The sequence below is a fragment of the Bactrocera oleae genome, chromosome 5 (assembly GCF_042242935.1).
Source record: "Bactrocera oleae isolate idBacOlea1 chromosome 5, idBacOlea1, whole genome shotgun sequence".
Lineage (NCBI taxonomy): Eukaryota > Metazoa > Arthropoda > Insecta > Diptera > Tephritidae > Bactrocera > Bactrocera oleae.
Genome location: NC_091539.1, coordinates 37,107,333 through 37,122,876, shown reverse-complemented (window position 1 = coordinate 37,122,876; position 15,544 = coordinate 37,107,333). Strand labels below are relative to the sequence as shown.

The window sequence follows — 15,544 nt, the reverse complement described above, 5'->3', positions numbered from 1 at the left end:
ATTTTATCCTCCAATTTTCTTCTATGTAGCACACAAGGGTTAAAGTTTCAACATATAGCAAATATACAACCCTGTGTGGATTAATTTTTGCCTTTTATTTTGTTTCTGTTTATTAAATTATTCATGCGATGCATTGGTTGAAAATAGGCGAAATTCTAATTTAACTAAATTTAATAAGTGTAAACACATTTCATATATAAGTACATAATAATTATAAAACCTAAAATGGAAGAAGTGCAGCGCCACAGCGTGCATACGCTAATATTTCGTTCATTAAAACGCACACACGACATGTTTGTATCAAATCAGAGCGCATTGCCTGAAATCGATGAAAAACTGTAAGTAAAATAAACTCAGCTTAAACAGATATTTATAAATTAAAATTTTCAGATTTAACATTCGGAAATCCATTAAAGCAAAAGATACGTATGGGTTAGTGTTTGATCGCGTCTCTAAAGTTGCTGAAGCAAAACAATTAGCCGCTTCTGCACCCGATGGCGTACTCGAAGGACCAGAACGTCCACTTGCCATCACAGATGGCAACTTGGTTGGAGACCACAATAACGCCTTAGTAGCAACAACAGAGAAAACTTCAACCGGTGGAGTGGAGCATGTAAATGGTAACACATCACTTGTGGCCGCATCAGGGGCGCGCACCGGTATAGCGGGCAGTAATGTACAATTAATACCCAAAAAGGCGCCTACTATTCCCAAACCTACATGGCATGCGCCATGGAAATTGTCACGAGTTATTTCTGGTAAATACCCGAAATCAGAGAGTATCAACAACAAATTTTAATAAATGTATATTGTATTCCTTTTCCATAGGTCACTTGGGCTGGGTGCGCTGCATAGCTGTAGAACCTGGTAATGAGTGGTTTGCAACGGGTGCTGGTGATCGTGTTATAAAAATTTGGGATTTAGCCAGTGGTAAATTAAAACTATCACTCACCGGACATGTGAGCACCGTTCGCGGTTTAGCAGTTAGTGCTAAACACCCCTACCTCTTCAGTTGTGGAGAAGATCGCCAGGTCAAATGTTGGGACCTCGAATATAATAAAGTCATACGGCATTACCATGGTCACTTGTCCGCTGTGTATTCCATGGCGTTACATCCAACAATCGATGTTCTAACCACATGCGGTCGTGACTCCACAGCACGCATTTGGGATATGCGTACTAAAGCCAACATACACACACTGACTGGCCACACAAATACAGTAGCCAGTGTAGTTGCGCAAGCAACTAACCCGCAAATTATAACTGGCTCACATGATTCTACAGTACGCTTGTGGGATTTGGCAGCTGGCAAAAGTGTTTGCACATTAACGAACCACAAGAAATCTGTGCGTAGTATCGTGCTGCATCCAACGCTTTATATGTTTGCCTCGGCATCGCCGGACAATATCAAGCAATGGCGCTGCCCTGAGGGTAATTTTGTGCAAAATATATCCGGTCACAATGCCATTGTTAATTGCATGGCTGTAAATGCGGATGGTGTATTAGTTTCGGGCGGTGACAATGGTACAATGTTCTTCTGGGACTGGCGTACTGGCTACAATTTTCAACGTTTCCAGGCGCCTGTTCAGCCGGGTTCAATGGATAGTGAAGCCGGTATCTTTGCAATGTGCTTTGATCAGTCTGGTTCACGTTTAATCACGGCCGAGGCAGACAAAACGATAAAAATCTATAAAGAAGACAATGAGGCGAGCGAAGAGACTCATCCGGTTAATTGGCGACCGGAAATATTAAAACGCAGAAAATTTTAAATAAACTGTGTTCAATACCTTATTGTGTATTTGTAGTTTTGAAATAAAAAATCAATTTTATAATAAGCAAAATGGCTGCAGTTAAATAGTACCTGTGTAAATTGTATATTTTTGAACCCTTTGAATATGCGGATTTATTTAGTATATAAATCTTAAAATAAACACAATAGAAATTATATCGGCCAAAAGCATTACTACTGTTGCAAACATTGCTGTAATTTTTGAAATGATCCGCTAATTGTGTTGTATTGTAGGTTAATGGGTACGGGAATTCAACCAAGCGGAATTCAACAATTCAGTGCTAGAAGTGTGCAGCAAGTTTTACTTTTCAACTCACGAAACAAACCAAAAAAATATACATATACTTATAAAAATAAATGTATTAAATAAAAAAATAAAAATGTAAATAAACATAACGAATATCTAAAACACATATTAAAATAAAATAAAAAACAAATAAAAATAATAATAATAACTAAACATAAATATGTATAAATAAATAATTAAATATTTGAAAAATAATAATAATTAAAAAAAGTATAAAAAAAATAATAAAAATAAATAAATAAAATAAAATCAGCCACTCTTGTTGCAGCAAAAAAAAAAAAACATTGTAAGGAATGCTGTCGATTGACAGTCTTTTGCCGAATAAAAATCTGGGTTTGTTCCGGTCACGTAGACCCGACTGTCGTGGGAATACATGAATATCTAATGTTGTCTTGGATTAAGTGTGTAATATGTTTTAGGTCTTCAATACCGCTACGGTTATAGTGATTATTATTATACCCTGAAAAGGGTATATTATGATTACCACGAAGTTTGTAGGCCCCAAAAGAAAACGTCAAAGACCCTACAAGTATAAAATATATACATACATAAATGATTAGCATGATGAGCTGAGTTGATTTAGCCATGTCCGTCTTTCTGTCCGTCCGTCCGTCTTTCTGTCCGTCCGTCCGTCTGTATATACGCGAACTAGTCGCTCAGTTTTTGAGGTATCGATCTTAAATTTAGCAATAACCTTTTCTCACCAAGAAGCTGCTCATTTGTCGGAATGGCCGATATCGGACCACTATAGCACATAGCTGCCATACAAACTGAACAATCGGAATCAAGTTCTTGTATGGAAAACATTTTTTATTTAAATTTGGAACGAGTTATTATCTTAAGCAATAATAGAATCTCCGAAGAAATTGTTCAGATCGAATCACTACAGCATATTGCTGTCATACAAGCTGAATGATCGGAATCAAGTTCTTGTACCTTTTGTAATTGTGCAACCGAAGCTAACGTTTTTTCTTGTTTTTTTTGTCATTTTTTCCCCTTTTCATTCCCACTGCTACAAAAGCGATATTTTTGTTTCTTTGACAGTATGTTTTTTTAACTTCCCGCTAAGAAAATGGAAAATTTTCTAAAAATCGGGAAGATATTGGTTTCACCCCAAAAATCGAGTTCTCAACAGATCTCGACGTTCTGAGGGTCGAGGAAGCTTCCCCGAACATTTCTACGATGATGTCCGTATGTCTGTATGTATGTGTGGATGTATGTGTGTGTGTGTGTGTGGATGTATGTGACCCTCTTATAACTATTAAACTGCTCAACCGATTTGAATAAACTAAACGGCATTCCAAAGGGTTTCATTGCACTTGAATTTCGTGTAAGTTTGGACCCAATCGGACCAGTAGATTTCGAGAAATCTCAAAAATAAAAAAAAAAATTTCCAAACGACTTGACCGATCGACACCAAAAACTAATCAGGTGTAAACCTTGAAGAAACACATCGTTTGCCGCAAACCGGGTCGAAATCGGTTGATTTACTTGCTAGATATCGAAAACGAAAAATTTAGAAGAGCTCAAAAGCAGTGAAAAAAGCGAAATTTGAACGTTAGCGTATGAAATTAGAGGGAAGTTGCAAGGATGGCCCTTGAGGCCAACCGTTTTCCACATTTTTTTGTTAATACACTATATAATACGCATATTTTTACACAATTATTTTCAATAACTAAAATGTTAAAAAGAATGTTCTAAAATTAACTAAAAAATGTCAAATGTTGAAACGTTATATTTTTTCGATTAATATACCGTTTAATATATTTCAACATTTTTTACAATCTTTAATTGGCATATTCCGTCATTTTCGCTTTCAATAGTGTTAATTTATTTTTATGTTTTTCTTTTTGTTTTGATTGCAATAACTTTTACAAAACATACATATATGTTGTACGATAAATTAAAATCATACCTAGTTATGCATATCTTAATTGCCTTTGTCTCTTTTTTTATAAATTATTTTTAATTTGGTTGTATGTATAATTAGTTTGAGACACATAAACTTAGTATTAAGTAAAACAGATGTATGTAATTATTTTTTGTTTACTTTTGAAACTTTTTTTCTCATTTGTTTTTACCATACATAATAAAAAAAAACGGCACTATGTAAACACTATTTATTATTATTATTATTAAAATTGAAATTGCAACATTCACATATTCGACCGCTAGACGAAACCTGCCATCCAACCGGATATCAGAAGACATAAAATATTATAGTTTTAATCAATTAACTTTTAAAATTAAGATTTCGTTAATATTTGGAAGCCAAAGCGTTCTTTGCTACACGAAAATATCAAAATTATAATTATTCACCAGCAAAAAATATTATATTTAACAAAAATATTATAAATCGCTATTAATTTTGTAAGATAAACATAAGTTAGAAAAAAAGAAATAACCTATAAAAGCGCGTTTATTGATCTGCTGTAATTCATTTAACAGCTTACATAAAAATGACACGTTAAATAAGGAATATCTCTAAAAATGTAAATTTTCGTTCTAACCTGAAATTTCAAGAAATGTTGTGCCAAGAATAGTTAAGGGGTTATATCCACCTGTGAATTTGAAAATAAAAAATTTCTTATATACCGAATTAACATAGTATTTTTGAAAATATTCTGTGAAAACTTGAACAATTGCCATTTTTGGAGACACCATTTTGTCAAGAACAATGTTTTCACTAATTTTTGACCATTATCTGTACGAGTATTCATTTATATTAAGTAATAATAAATTTTATTGATTTTCGGGTTCGAGATTATTTTGAGCAGAAAAATCTTCATCACCACCACCATTTTCGGATGTTGTCCTGGAGATGGGTTACGGGAACAAGAGAATTTTTAAAAGTGAATCGCAGTTTATTAAAGTACAAGAAGTTCTGGAAATGCACATTTTTTATTTAATAATTAAATAAAACGCCTCTTAAAAAATGACAAAAGAGCGTTTTTTCGGTCTAGCAAGTGGATATAACCCTTTAAGTTAATGAGGATAATTTTCAAGACTCGACTATGTTTTCTATGCAAATTTTCAAATTACCATTGAATAATAAAATTCATATCCGTATTTATACTAAAAGTTAAAATACCTACCTCTGCTTAGGTTGACATTAGCTATTTTAACATACTAAATTCAAGATATGTATAAAAGCTAACAGCTTTGAGTTAGTCGAGTGTATTCTATTTCTTTAGAAAAAAATGCATGAATTAAAACAAATTAGTTTTGATTACACATATGTATTAATAAAAAAAATTAACAATAATCAACGGAATACTCGGTGCATACAAATAGCTTTGCTTACAATTATATACACAACCGCCCCAGAACTTAAAAAAAAGGCTTTAGCTCACAATATCAAATAGAAGTACGAATAGCTCCCCACCACTAACAATTAATCATACGCATAATCACTGTGCAGCATTCTCATATGGATGTGTTGGTGTTAGCGGAATAAAGAAATCTGTTTATCAGTACGCATGAGCAGAAATCTTTAAGATTATGTGTGACATGGAAGTTGGTAAAATCCTTTTGACGCAAAAGTAATGTGTGTGCGATTTTTTTTTTTGACGTATGTATGTATTGGGGTTTTCACTGATGTACTAAATAGGTTATCTAAAAATCATTATCGTTTCATTTTGTTTTGTTAGATTCAATTTATGTATATCTCTATTATTTCTCTTTAATATAATATATATATAAGTGTGTGTTTATGTATATGTATGTATATTTCAAATTATTCTACTTGCATTCAATGCGTTTCCATGTTGATGTTTTTGTTGCTGCTGCTGCTGCCTACATTTATATAGCGACTCCGCATGCGTTGCGATACTCAAGGATAATGCTGCGGTAGTGTAAAATTGCTTTGATTTGCTAAATGAAATCAGGTCGAGGTATACAGAGACAGTTGTGGCTCCTGAAATGCACCTAACTAACTTCTACAATTTATATGTGCGAATAGAGCGCCAGAATAATCGCCAAACAAAATGCAAACTATAATGCGCTTCTCCAATATCGTACGTTCTACGTCGATTCCAATCAGCCAGTAAACGTCGCAGCCAACGTCACCAGCACCGTCGTCGATTGCTTAGGTGCTACTCGCATAACAATTATTTTTGCGTAAATTTTAGTTTTTCTTTTACATTCGTACGCCTAAGTTTTTTTTAAATATACATATACATATTTATATATATATTTATATATATATATATATTAAAGTAGTACATTTTTAATTTAATATTTTTTATTTTAGTTTAATTTTAAAGTTCGGTTTATTTGTTTTGTTAAGGTGTGTTCTGTATTTCCATTTGTTTTATTACTCATATGTAATGTATTGTTTGTATGTGTGTGAGAGTGTGTGTGATTGTGAGTTCTTTGAAAATTTTGCAGGCGAAGCTCTTTTTAAACACATTCGAAACTATAAAAGCAAACAACAATTCACAAACACTCCACGCTTCTCGCTGTTGCAATCGCTTGTTGGTTTTTATTATTTTGGTTAGTTGGCTGATTGACAAATCGGTTGTTTGGTAGTCGGTCGGTCGGATGGTTACTTGTTTGCTTCACTTTGTTGTTGGCTGCACACATAGTTTGTTTTGTTGCCATTACGGTTGCAGCTATTTGTAAGTATGTTCGTGTGTTGTTGTTGTTTCGGCGTATATGCAGCATATGTAAACATAAGAACAAGACATACATTAGCAACTTTTTTGTTATGGTTTTCTATTTGTTTTTATCGTTTATCGTGCTATAATTTAAACTCGTCTTTTAACCATAAAGCCCCATTTTAAAATTATTCTGCTACAACACCCGCAGCTTTCTTGCTTCTCTCTGCATATATTTTCCTCTAATTCGGCAGTTCGCATTTTCTCGGTTATTACATTTTTTGTTTTTGTTGTTATTTGCACGCACACATTATCGATCCCACAATGAGTTTCATCTTTTGTTATGTTTTTGTTGTTTTTCGCCAATTACATTCTAATTTAATTGTAAATCTTAATCGCTTTCTCGGAGAAATTTAAGGATGTTCGCTTTCTGGATTTATTTATGTGATCTAGTCCAAAGTAAGGCAAATGTGCATTAGACCAAGTGCGATAGATCTCCATATCGACCGGTGTATTGTCGTTAACCTCGTTCTGATGCCCCATTGAGATGACGGCAAACTTGAAATTCTCCCACTCTTTATCGGGCACATTCAGACGCTTCTGTATACGTTGTTTTAGCGCACCATATGGTTCGTTATGTTTCGCTTTAATCAAGAATGGCACACCAAAGGAATTGTAAATCTCTTTGCTGTAATGGGCCACGGGCACGAGTATCTCATTCTCGGCCAACTGCATATCTTCGGCAGGCACTTCCTCAATGCGGAAAGTCTTCTGCGCACTTTGTGCCGTCATCGTTTCGTTGGTCTTTTGTAGCGCTTCCAGCGGCATATCTTCCTTGTAAATGGCGGCGATTTTGTGATTTGCCACTTTAAGTAATCGCAATTTCTTGCGACTATTTTCAGCGAATTGTATCTTTTTGGCAGCCTCGTCCAATAGACCTTTGACATTCTCGTTCTTATTGGGATACAGTACAAGCTCTTTCTCCTCCTTAAGATCATTTGAGACCCAAATGCATTTGAATTGTTTCTTATTGTCAAGTTCGTGGATGCTTAGTGACAGTCTTTGATAGAAGAGCTTTTTGGTTGCGCTCTGCTTGCAGTACGCGACTAGATCCTTAACAGTTCCCTGAAATTAAATTTTTTATTTAATTAAATGTAAAAAATGTATTAAATATATATGAAACAGAGAAAAATATCCATGTTGGATTTTTTTTAAATGGTCTATGGTCTTAAGTCACAAAAACTACCAAACAAACTCTTATAAGAAGTGAATATAATAACCCAATTAAGCCACCGAAATAGTTTTTATAACTTTTACATACTGTATTTTGCATAAATCAAATATTCTTGCTTGCGTGCACTCACCTTGAAGGTGTATGGAACGGCATTGCCGGGTGTCTCTTTGTAACTACTGACACACATAAAGAACTGCAACTTGTTTGGATCGGTATTGAGTCGCTCTGCGACCGCTTTTGCCATTTGATCGTAATTGTAGCGGTTGGATAGCTCTAGTACGATTTCCGGTTCATTGGGATTGCATTTATCACAGAATGTGATTTCCACTCTATACACCAAATCCAAGAAGTAATCTTCGACGGTAGGCAAATCTAGTTTGATGTCAATGTGCTCTTTTTCAAATATTAATATATTGCCCTGTAGATTTTCCTGATGCAGGTAAAGCACATTCTCTAGTGGTTCATTGATATTGGTAATTTTTTTGTCGTGACATTCATCGAATACCGTTAATTCGGTGTCTGGCTCAAAGCCTAAGTGCGTATTCACTTCCGAGACAATTTCGCTTAAACGCCGACTAAGTGGCTGTTGTGAGCAGCCAATATAATTTAAGCGCTTATTACATGCATCATAATACTTAAAGAATAGCAGCACTTCTTGTTTGGGATCGAACGGCGGCAACGGGCGGCCAGGTACAAGCGGTGATGCCAACTCTAAGAAGATCACCCACGGTTTCTGTGCAGTAGCGATTTGCTCAATTGGACGCAATCCCTCTCGTTGGAAATCAAAGTATAGAAATTTTTGCGATTGTGCCGCAAACATAATCCAGACGCGCATTCGATCTTTGGGCACGCCAAATGACTTCACGAACGCGTCCATCATCTCTTCGACGGTTTGCGTTTGTTTTAGCTTGAATAGACGTTGATGCACTTTATCCAAATCGAAGAGTCGCCGCTTTTGCTGCGCCTCAAAGTATTCTTCTAGGATAACATGTATGGATACATATAAGTTTGCCTCGCTGCGCTCCTTACGACGTGCCATTTCGATGCGTTTCTCCAATTCAAGACGTTCCACTAATTCACTGGGTATTTCATTTTCGGGTATATCGCTGAGTACGCGTTCCAATTCGGATTTACGTATGTAGACTAACATATATGCATTGCTACACTTAGCATGGAACGATATTTCATCATCGTTTCCACCGTAATTCTGTTCAATGGCTTCAACCCGACGACAACTGGAGACGACATCATCATCGAATTTGAACCATTTTCCGTCCGCTTTCGGATTAATGAATACCACATAGTGGCCGCCATGGTTGTCGCCCGAATGTACAAGCACTGCATGCAAAACATACTCGGCAGGTGTCTTCTCTTTCTCAGCCAAATATTCGTCTAAGTTTATACGATCGTAAAACTCGAAACGATCATTATATTTGATGGAACTGTCTGTTATGGGATCATATTGGAAACGCATTAAATGCAAATGCAACACGGGCGGAAAAGCCGTGAAGATAACACCTTTGCTTGCTTCCTATATGGAACAAAAGAAATACAAAGGAGGTAAGTTGGTCAAATTTTCAACAAAATAGACATGTGTCTACTTACATGCATATATAATAATAATAAAATAAATATTTATAGTACAATAATAATAAAAAAAAATATTTATAGTAATGATATAATAATAATAATAACTTAAGCCAAATCAAAGTAAGAAATAAACCCAACTGGGGTTCACTTCACAATCTTATTCATACATTTTCATCATTTACTAGCATATTATAATATTTATATATTTTGCAAATTTAACTCACCTGGAGGCCATGCACTCCCGCATCGTATTTATTATCACCCTCAAGTGTTTCAGAAGCTATATAATCCTTGAAAGAATCGTAGATATTCTTTTTATCCTTTATATTCAACTGTATATCGTAGAAAGTTTCGTAACGTGTACTGTTATAATCAACATTCTTGCATTTTATATACGAAGACATTTTACCCTCAAATAAACCCGGTATGGTGCCTTCCAAACATGTACCTTTCATTTTTGATTCTAATTTATCGAGTAGAACTCGTAAAAATTCCTGCACATCATGTTGCATAAACGAGTCAAGTGTTTCCCAACCAAATGACTTGGTAAGCTTTTTAGTTCCTACCGGGCGGTCGCCGAATTGCAGATCATGAAAAACGCGTTGTAATGATAAACCTACCGACTTGGTACTATCATCGGCCTCTGTCGGTATTTTGTAAACAGCACGTCGCAATTGATTAGTAAAATAGAGTGTTTGAAGCAACGAATTCATATAACATGTTGCTCCTTGATTTTTAAGTCCCACATAACCAGTATGTTTTTTGGAATCCCAAAGCACGCCGTGCGGTGCATCTGCCACAACGTGCACCTCCAATGTGATATCGCCATTGTGTACGTAACACTTTTCGGGCTCCTGTAATTCTGTCCACGTAATAAAGTTGGAATAACCGTAGTCGTTCTCTTTGGAGTAAAAAAGATGCTTTATACGCGCACGAGTAAATGGTGGTGCATCTGGTTTGTGACATTTCAGTCGTAATTCAGCGATGGCGTTACACGACCATGTAGGTGATTCGTTTTCGCCATTACATTGAAGGAAGAAACCTAACGCACGATCATTTGGAATTACCATAATTTTCCATGGCAACATGCGTACATATACGGGTGGTGAGAGATGTTGTTGCTTGAGCTGCGATATATTTTCCACCGTATATGAAAATGTAGCTTCAGAACGAAACTGATCGTCCTTGGGATCGTCGACGGACGTCATCTCCTGTTCGTTGGCGTATGGCGAAGTGTTGTCGGCTAGTAATTGCTGCGGCGGACCGTTGCCGTTCTCGTTGGGCAGCTGTTCTGCTGGCAAATGCAGCTTATTTAATTGTTGCTGTTGCTGATGTTGCAGGTCGCTTGTGATTATTTCGACCTCTTGTGTGTCCATTGCCTCTATCGATTGGTCGGGCTCGATTTCCATTTTCTCGTCACAATTACGCTTTAAATTCAATTTTACAGCGCCCCGCAACCGCACTTTTTCTTTTACACACTTCGTCGTCGCTGTGCTATGATGATGAGTCTTTGGCTACAACGCGACCTTTTACAAAATCTTTCACTAAGAATCGGAAATGAACAAATAAAAAAATCACTAGTCAATACGTCAGACATGAAAGTGAACGTGAAAAAATATTATTTATTTTTCAATTTTCCAATCATTCTTACACTGAGCAGATGATGAAGGGAAATGAAAATTCGTAAAATGTGACTCTCTTATGTTCCTTACATTCTTACCTGTCAAAATTATGTCTTATTTTTGTCCCCTTTCTGTTCTGCTCTCCTTCTTTCTTTTTGCTTTCCTTCCACTTTGGCACTCGAGCAGGCGGTCTCTAACACCCCGTACAAACTGTTCTTTTTTCTATTGTCTTTACCCTTTACCTATTCTCTTTACTTCGTTGGAATCCACTTTTGTTTCAGATGCTTTCACGATTCACTATCTTTTTGAAGCTTTTATTTACGCCAGCCGTTCTTCCGCTCGCTTTTTTGGTATTTTGTTTCTTTATTGTTTTCAATTCTGGACACTTTTAAATTCTTATAAGCAAATGCTTTTTTCACCTCCTATATCTTTACAACTGCTAATGCTGTGTTGCTTTGATGAAGACGATAAAATTCCGAATCAAAGGGAAAAGCAAAATAGGGGAACACACAATACAATTAAACGAAGACAACGGCGGACGAGGAATCGTTGAGGTTGTGTGGTAAAATCAGAATAAGTGTACAATGCAAATTTGCCAAAATTCTCTTGTGGACTTTGTCGACTTCTTTCACACAAGAGTTCCTTTGTTTTTGTGCAACAAAATTTATGATTTTCCTATCGAAAGATGATAACCAAAGTGCGTGGCACACTTTTCACTTGTTTTCACACTTATTTGCAGGTATTTTCCTCAACTTAATGCCTTAAGAAAATTTACATCTTTTTCCAAGTCGCACTGCCGCTACTGTTACTACTTTTCAATTGTCAAACTACACACAGTGTTGTGTTTCAACTGTACTGTGAGAAAATGGCAGCACTTAACTCTCTGAGCAGCAGGAATTTTTTTTTATTTATATTAAGAGGTAAAAGCATAAATCTAATTGGCACTTAAATTTGGTTAGGTCACTTTTGGTAGCTTAATTTTTTTATTTGCTAATTTGGGACAAGTAGTTCAGATTTCTATTTACAATTCAATTTATAACATATCATATAAAATTTCGACAGTGCTGCCAATTGACTTAACAAAAGGGTGTGAGGAAAAGGAAGAGGCGCCATTCAATTTAAAGTTCTACTGGATATCGCGATTGAATTTTATATACTTTTTCTAATGGATTTGTTTTTAGGTAGATTTAAAATATAAAAAATTGCTTCAGTGATCTTAAGGATTTGAAGGATATAATGTTTATTATAATTTGCTGTATCGACCTTTCTAACATGAATTATTCATATAACATTTCCTATTTATTCATAGTGTATTAATTCGCAATATTATAATTTATTAAATGTAATTAAGAGTATATTTGTAAGTAAGTACTATGATCAATCACATGAATTAAGGTTGAATGATAGTTTAGAAACCCCTTGAATATGAAGTTCTGCTGTTAATCTGCATACATTTGTGTATGTGTGTACAATATATGCATGCGCACGTATTTTTCAGGCATATACATATGTATAATAGCATATTCAGACAATTATTTATTATAATACATTATACGATAACATTCCTATTCTACTATTTTCATATAATTGTGTGTGCTTTAAATGTACATATGTATGTCGTTAGAAATCCAGTTTCTTAAAGTACCTTTTTAACATTTCAAAAATTACTATAATATTATGGACAATTTAAGTACAATATATTGAATAGTAAAAAATCGTTTACACACATCAATAACTGCGCAAATATACGTATGTAGATATATTATATGTAAGTACATGCACGTTTAGAAAATGGCTAATCTTATAAGTAATTCGAATATTGTCACAAACTTTCAATTGCATAAATATATGTTTACATTTCAAAAAAGTGATTATAAAACGGTTAAATAGATAAATATGCAGTTGATTGGATAGATAATTATTTCATTGAGCAATATATGAAGTGTAAAAAATTCAATAGCATGGAAAGCATAAATAAACTGTCAGTGGATAAACCTATGAAGGATGTGGATGTAATTTCTTTTCGATTTCATTTTCGACACGTGCCTCATCTAGTGATGATACAGTTGGCAAGCCGCCAGGCCAGTGCAGCAGCTCGTTCTCGTGCTCCAATATCATATTGGCTTCAGCTACAATAAAAAAACAAAACCAACAAAAAACAGGAGTTAATATAAGAAAACAATTTGGAAATGCAATCACCCAAATAGGTGACTTTTCAATTGAATTTAACTAAGGTATTCATTGAAACACACCTTGAATGCGATGTACTTTGCTGCCGTAAGCTAAATCGGCATAATATGCCATAACAAAGGTCAATGGGACCATTGGCAGCAATGCCGCTTTTCGTCGAATGTGCTGATAATATTGCCAGCAACCAATGCTCGAGGTTATATAGAAGGCGCTTAACCAGTAGAAGAGTTCACGTTTGCCAGCAATATAAGTTGCCATTTCGCGCTCTTTTATCTGATAGTGCAATTGTATCCAGCGTTCCATCTGTAAGATCGATTTTCACAGGAAATTATATAATTATTATAAAATGTATGTGTATTGTGTACATTGATGCACTTACTTTCAACTCTTGACACTTCCGGTACGCTGGATCATCATGCGAGGGAAAGTTGGACGCAGCATTGCGCGACGACGATGAACCCATGGTCTTTTATCGACTTAATAATTATTTGGGTAAAGCAAACACTATAATATCACACACTGTTACACAGCGAAAGCGATTACTTTACTAGCGAACACAGATTATGCGCTGCTGCTACGAAAAGTTATAATTGCACATACAAAAATACTATTCACGCTTGAAACGTTTTACTCAAACTAATATTTGCTAATTTCATAGATTTTTTTTTGGATTCATGTAATTGGAATATTACTTTTATTAATTGCACCTAATAGCTAATCTTTGCGACTTACTTTGGCTGTGTACTTGACTTTCTGGACGATTTGCAGAGTATAATGGCACAAGACGAGTGAATTTCTGAACAATTTTTCGTGCTCTCCTCTTTGGTTCTATGTAGGTCTCTTTGAGATTTCGTTAGCTACCTAGACTGGCTGGCGTTCCAAAACTCAGGCGTGCGCAGTATAAATAATAATGAGATTTCTTGTTGATAAAGTGAGTATTTTGATTGTTGTTGATTGTTTTGGTGCTCGGAGAGCTTTGCCACCACAAGTAAAACAAAAGTTCGCTGATGCTTTACAAATCGCGCTGGAATTGTGGGCTTGTAGTGTCACATAAGTGATAAACATAAATTGTTTGTTTGGTTTGGAGCGCAGCGAAGATTGTTGAGAACATTATGGCAAACATTCTTATTGCCACTCAGCTGTGACGACTATGCTATGTAGGGAGCTACACAATGCTTAGTAGAGCGTTAATAACTGGATTAAAATACGTAAAATTTACAATTATTATTTATTATTATTTTATTACTTGAGGTTTAACAATCAATAATATTAATGAACAACAACATTTTTGTTATTACAATATTTTCATTAACATGCAAGTATTGAAATATTGAATGCGAAATTTATGGGTTTACTTTAAAGATTTTTATATAATAGTATAATCATGCACTTCCTCACGTACTTCCATGTTGTCATAACCACGAAATTGCTATTTTTATACATGACATACAAACAATTGTATACTTAGTATATTTTAAACGCGCTTGTTGTCAAAAAATGTCGTCATCTGCTTTGAATATTAAATGCAAAACAATAATTTGAATAATTTGGTGAAAAAAATGTGTACTGGTATGAAGTGTCGATGAGAATATTTTCTTTGGCAAACAAAATCTTGCAAATATATATTGATATATGTATATTAGCTTTGCTGCAGAATTTTGGAAACCTGTTTTGAATCATTGTCTACGCTTACGGCCCATGCAATAATTTACAGTATTATATATACATATATACAATATATTCCATAAATGTTTTTGATTTTGCACTTCGTCGAAATAATACGCTTCAAAGAATATTTATACCTTTAAGAGGGTTTACTAAGTTGACCATGAAGTTTGTAACACGCGGAAGGAAAGCTCGGAGAACCTTTAAGTATTCATATAAATGATCAGCATGACGGGTTGAGTCAATCTAGTTCCACAGTTTTTGAGATATCGATCTAAAATTTTATACACGTCCTCTTCTCTTCAAGAAGCTGCTCATTTGTCGGAACTGCATATATCGGATCATTATAGCATATATCTGCCATACAAACTGAACGGTCTAAATCATGTCCTTGTATAGAAAACTTCTTTATTTTACGAAATATCTTTTTCAAACTTAGCTCCCCAAAGCAACCAAAACAAATAATATACAAATTTATCGATCAAAATGAAGTCCTTGTATGAAAAGCTTCTTAAGTTGACAAGATATATTCATGAAATTTGGCATGGA

The 15,544-nt window shown here is 34.9% G+C and overlaps 3 protein-coding genes across 4 annotated transcripts; 1 reads left to right on the top strand and 2 right to left on the bottom strand.

Moving 5' to 3' along the window:
- Window positions 1–91: 91 nt before the first annotated feature.
- Window positions 92–1,855, top strand: Tango4 (transport and golgi organization 4). The gene is made up of 3 exons (XM_014240942.3): window positions 92–338; window positions 391–758; window positions 829–1,855. Exons 1-3 carry the CDS (start codon window positions 226–228, stop codon window positions 1,767–1,769), a joined length of 1,422 nt encoding a protein of 473 aa, XP_014096417.1. The 5' UTR covers window positions 92–225; the 3' UTR covers window positions 1,770–1,855.
- Window positions 1,856–5,319: 3,464 nt separating this feature from the next.
- Window positions 5,320–11,959, bottom strand: Usp7 (Ubiquitin-specific protease 7). The gene is made up of 4 exons (XM_014240950.3): window positions 11,239–11,959; window positions 9,743–11,062; window positions 8,059–9,459; window positions 5,320–7,819 (listed from the first exon to the last, which is right to left on the bottom strand). Exons 2-4 carry the CDS (start codon window positions 10,925–10,927, stop codon window positions 7,073–7,075), a joined length of 3,333 nt encoding a protein of 1,110 aa, XP_014096425.1. The 5' UTR covers window positions 10,928–11,062; window positions 11,239–11,959; the 3' UTR covers window positions 5,320–7,072.
- A 397-nt stretch (window positions 11,960–12,356) lies between these two features.
- LOC106621922 (plasminogen receptor (KT)) lies at window positions 12,357–14,220 on the bottom strand. 2 transcript variants are annotated; one of them, XM_070109905.1, is made up of 4 exons: window positions 14,063–14,220; window positions 13,710–13,904; window positions 13,393–13,633; window positions 12,357–13,269 (listed from the first exon to the last, which is right to left on the bottom strand). In XM_070109905.1, the coding sequence occupies exons 2-4, from the start codon at window positions 13,791–13,793 to the stop codon at window positions 13,136–13,138; spliced, it is 459 nt and encodes a 152-aa protein (XP_069966006.1). In that variant the 5' UTR covers window positions 13,794–13,904; window positions 14,063–14,220; the 3' UTR covers window positions 12,357–13,135. The 2 variants fall into 2 exon arrangements, with proteins under 2 accessions (XP_069966006.1, XP_014096423.1); XM_014240948.3 differs by having other exon boundaries at window positions 13,710–14,217.
- Window positions 14,221–15,544: the final 1,324 nt, after the last annotated feature.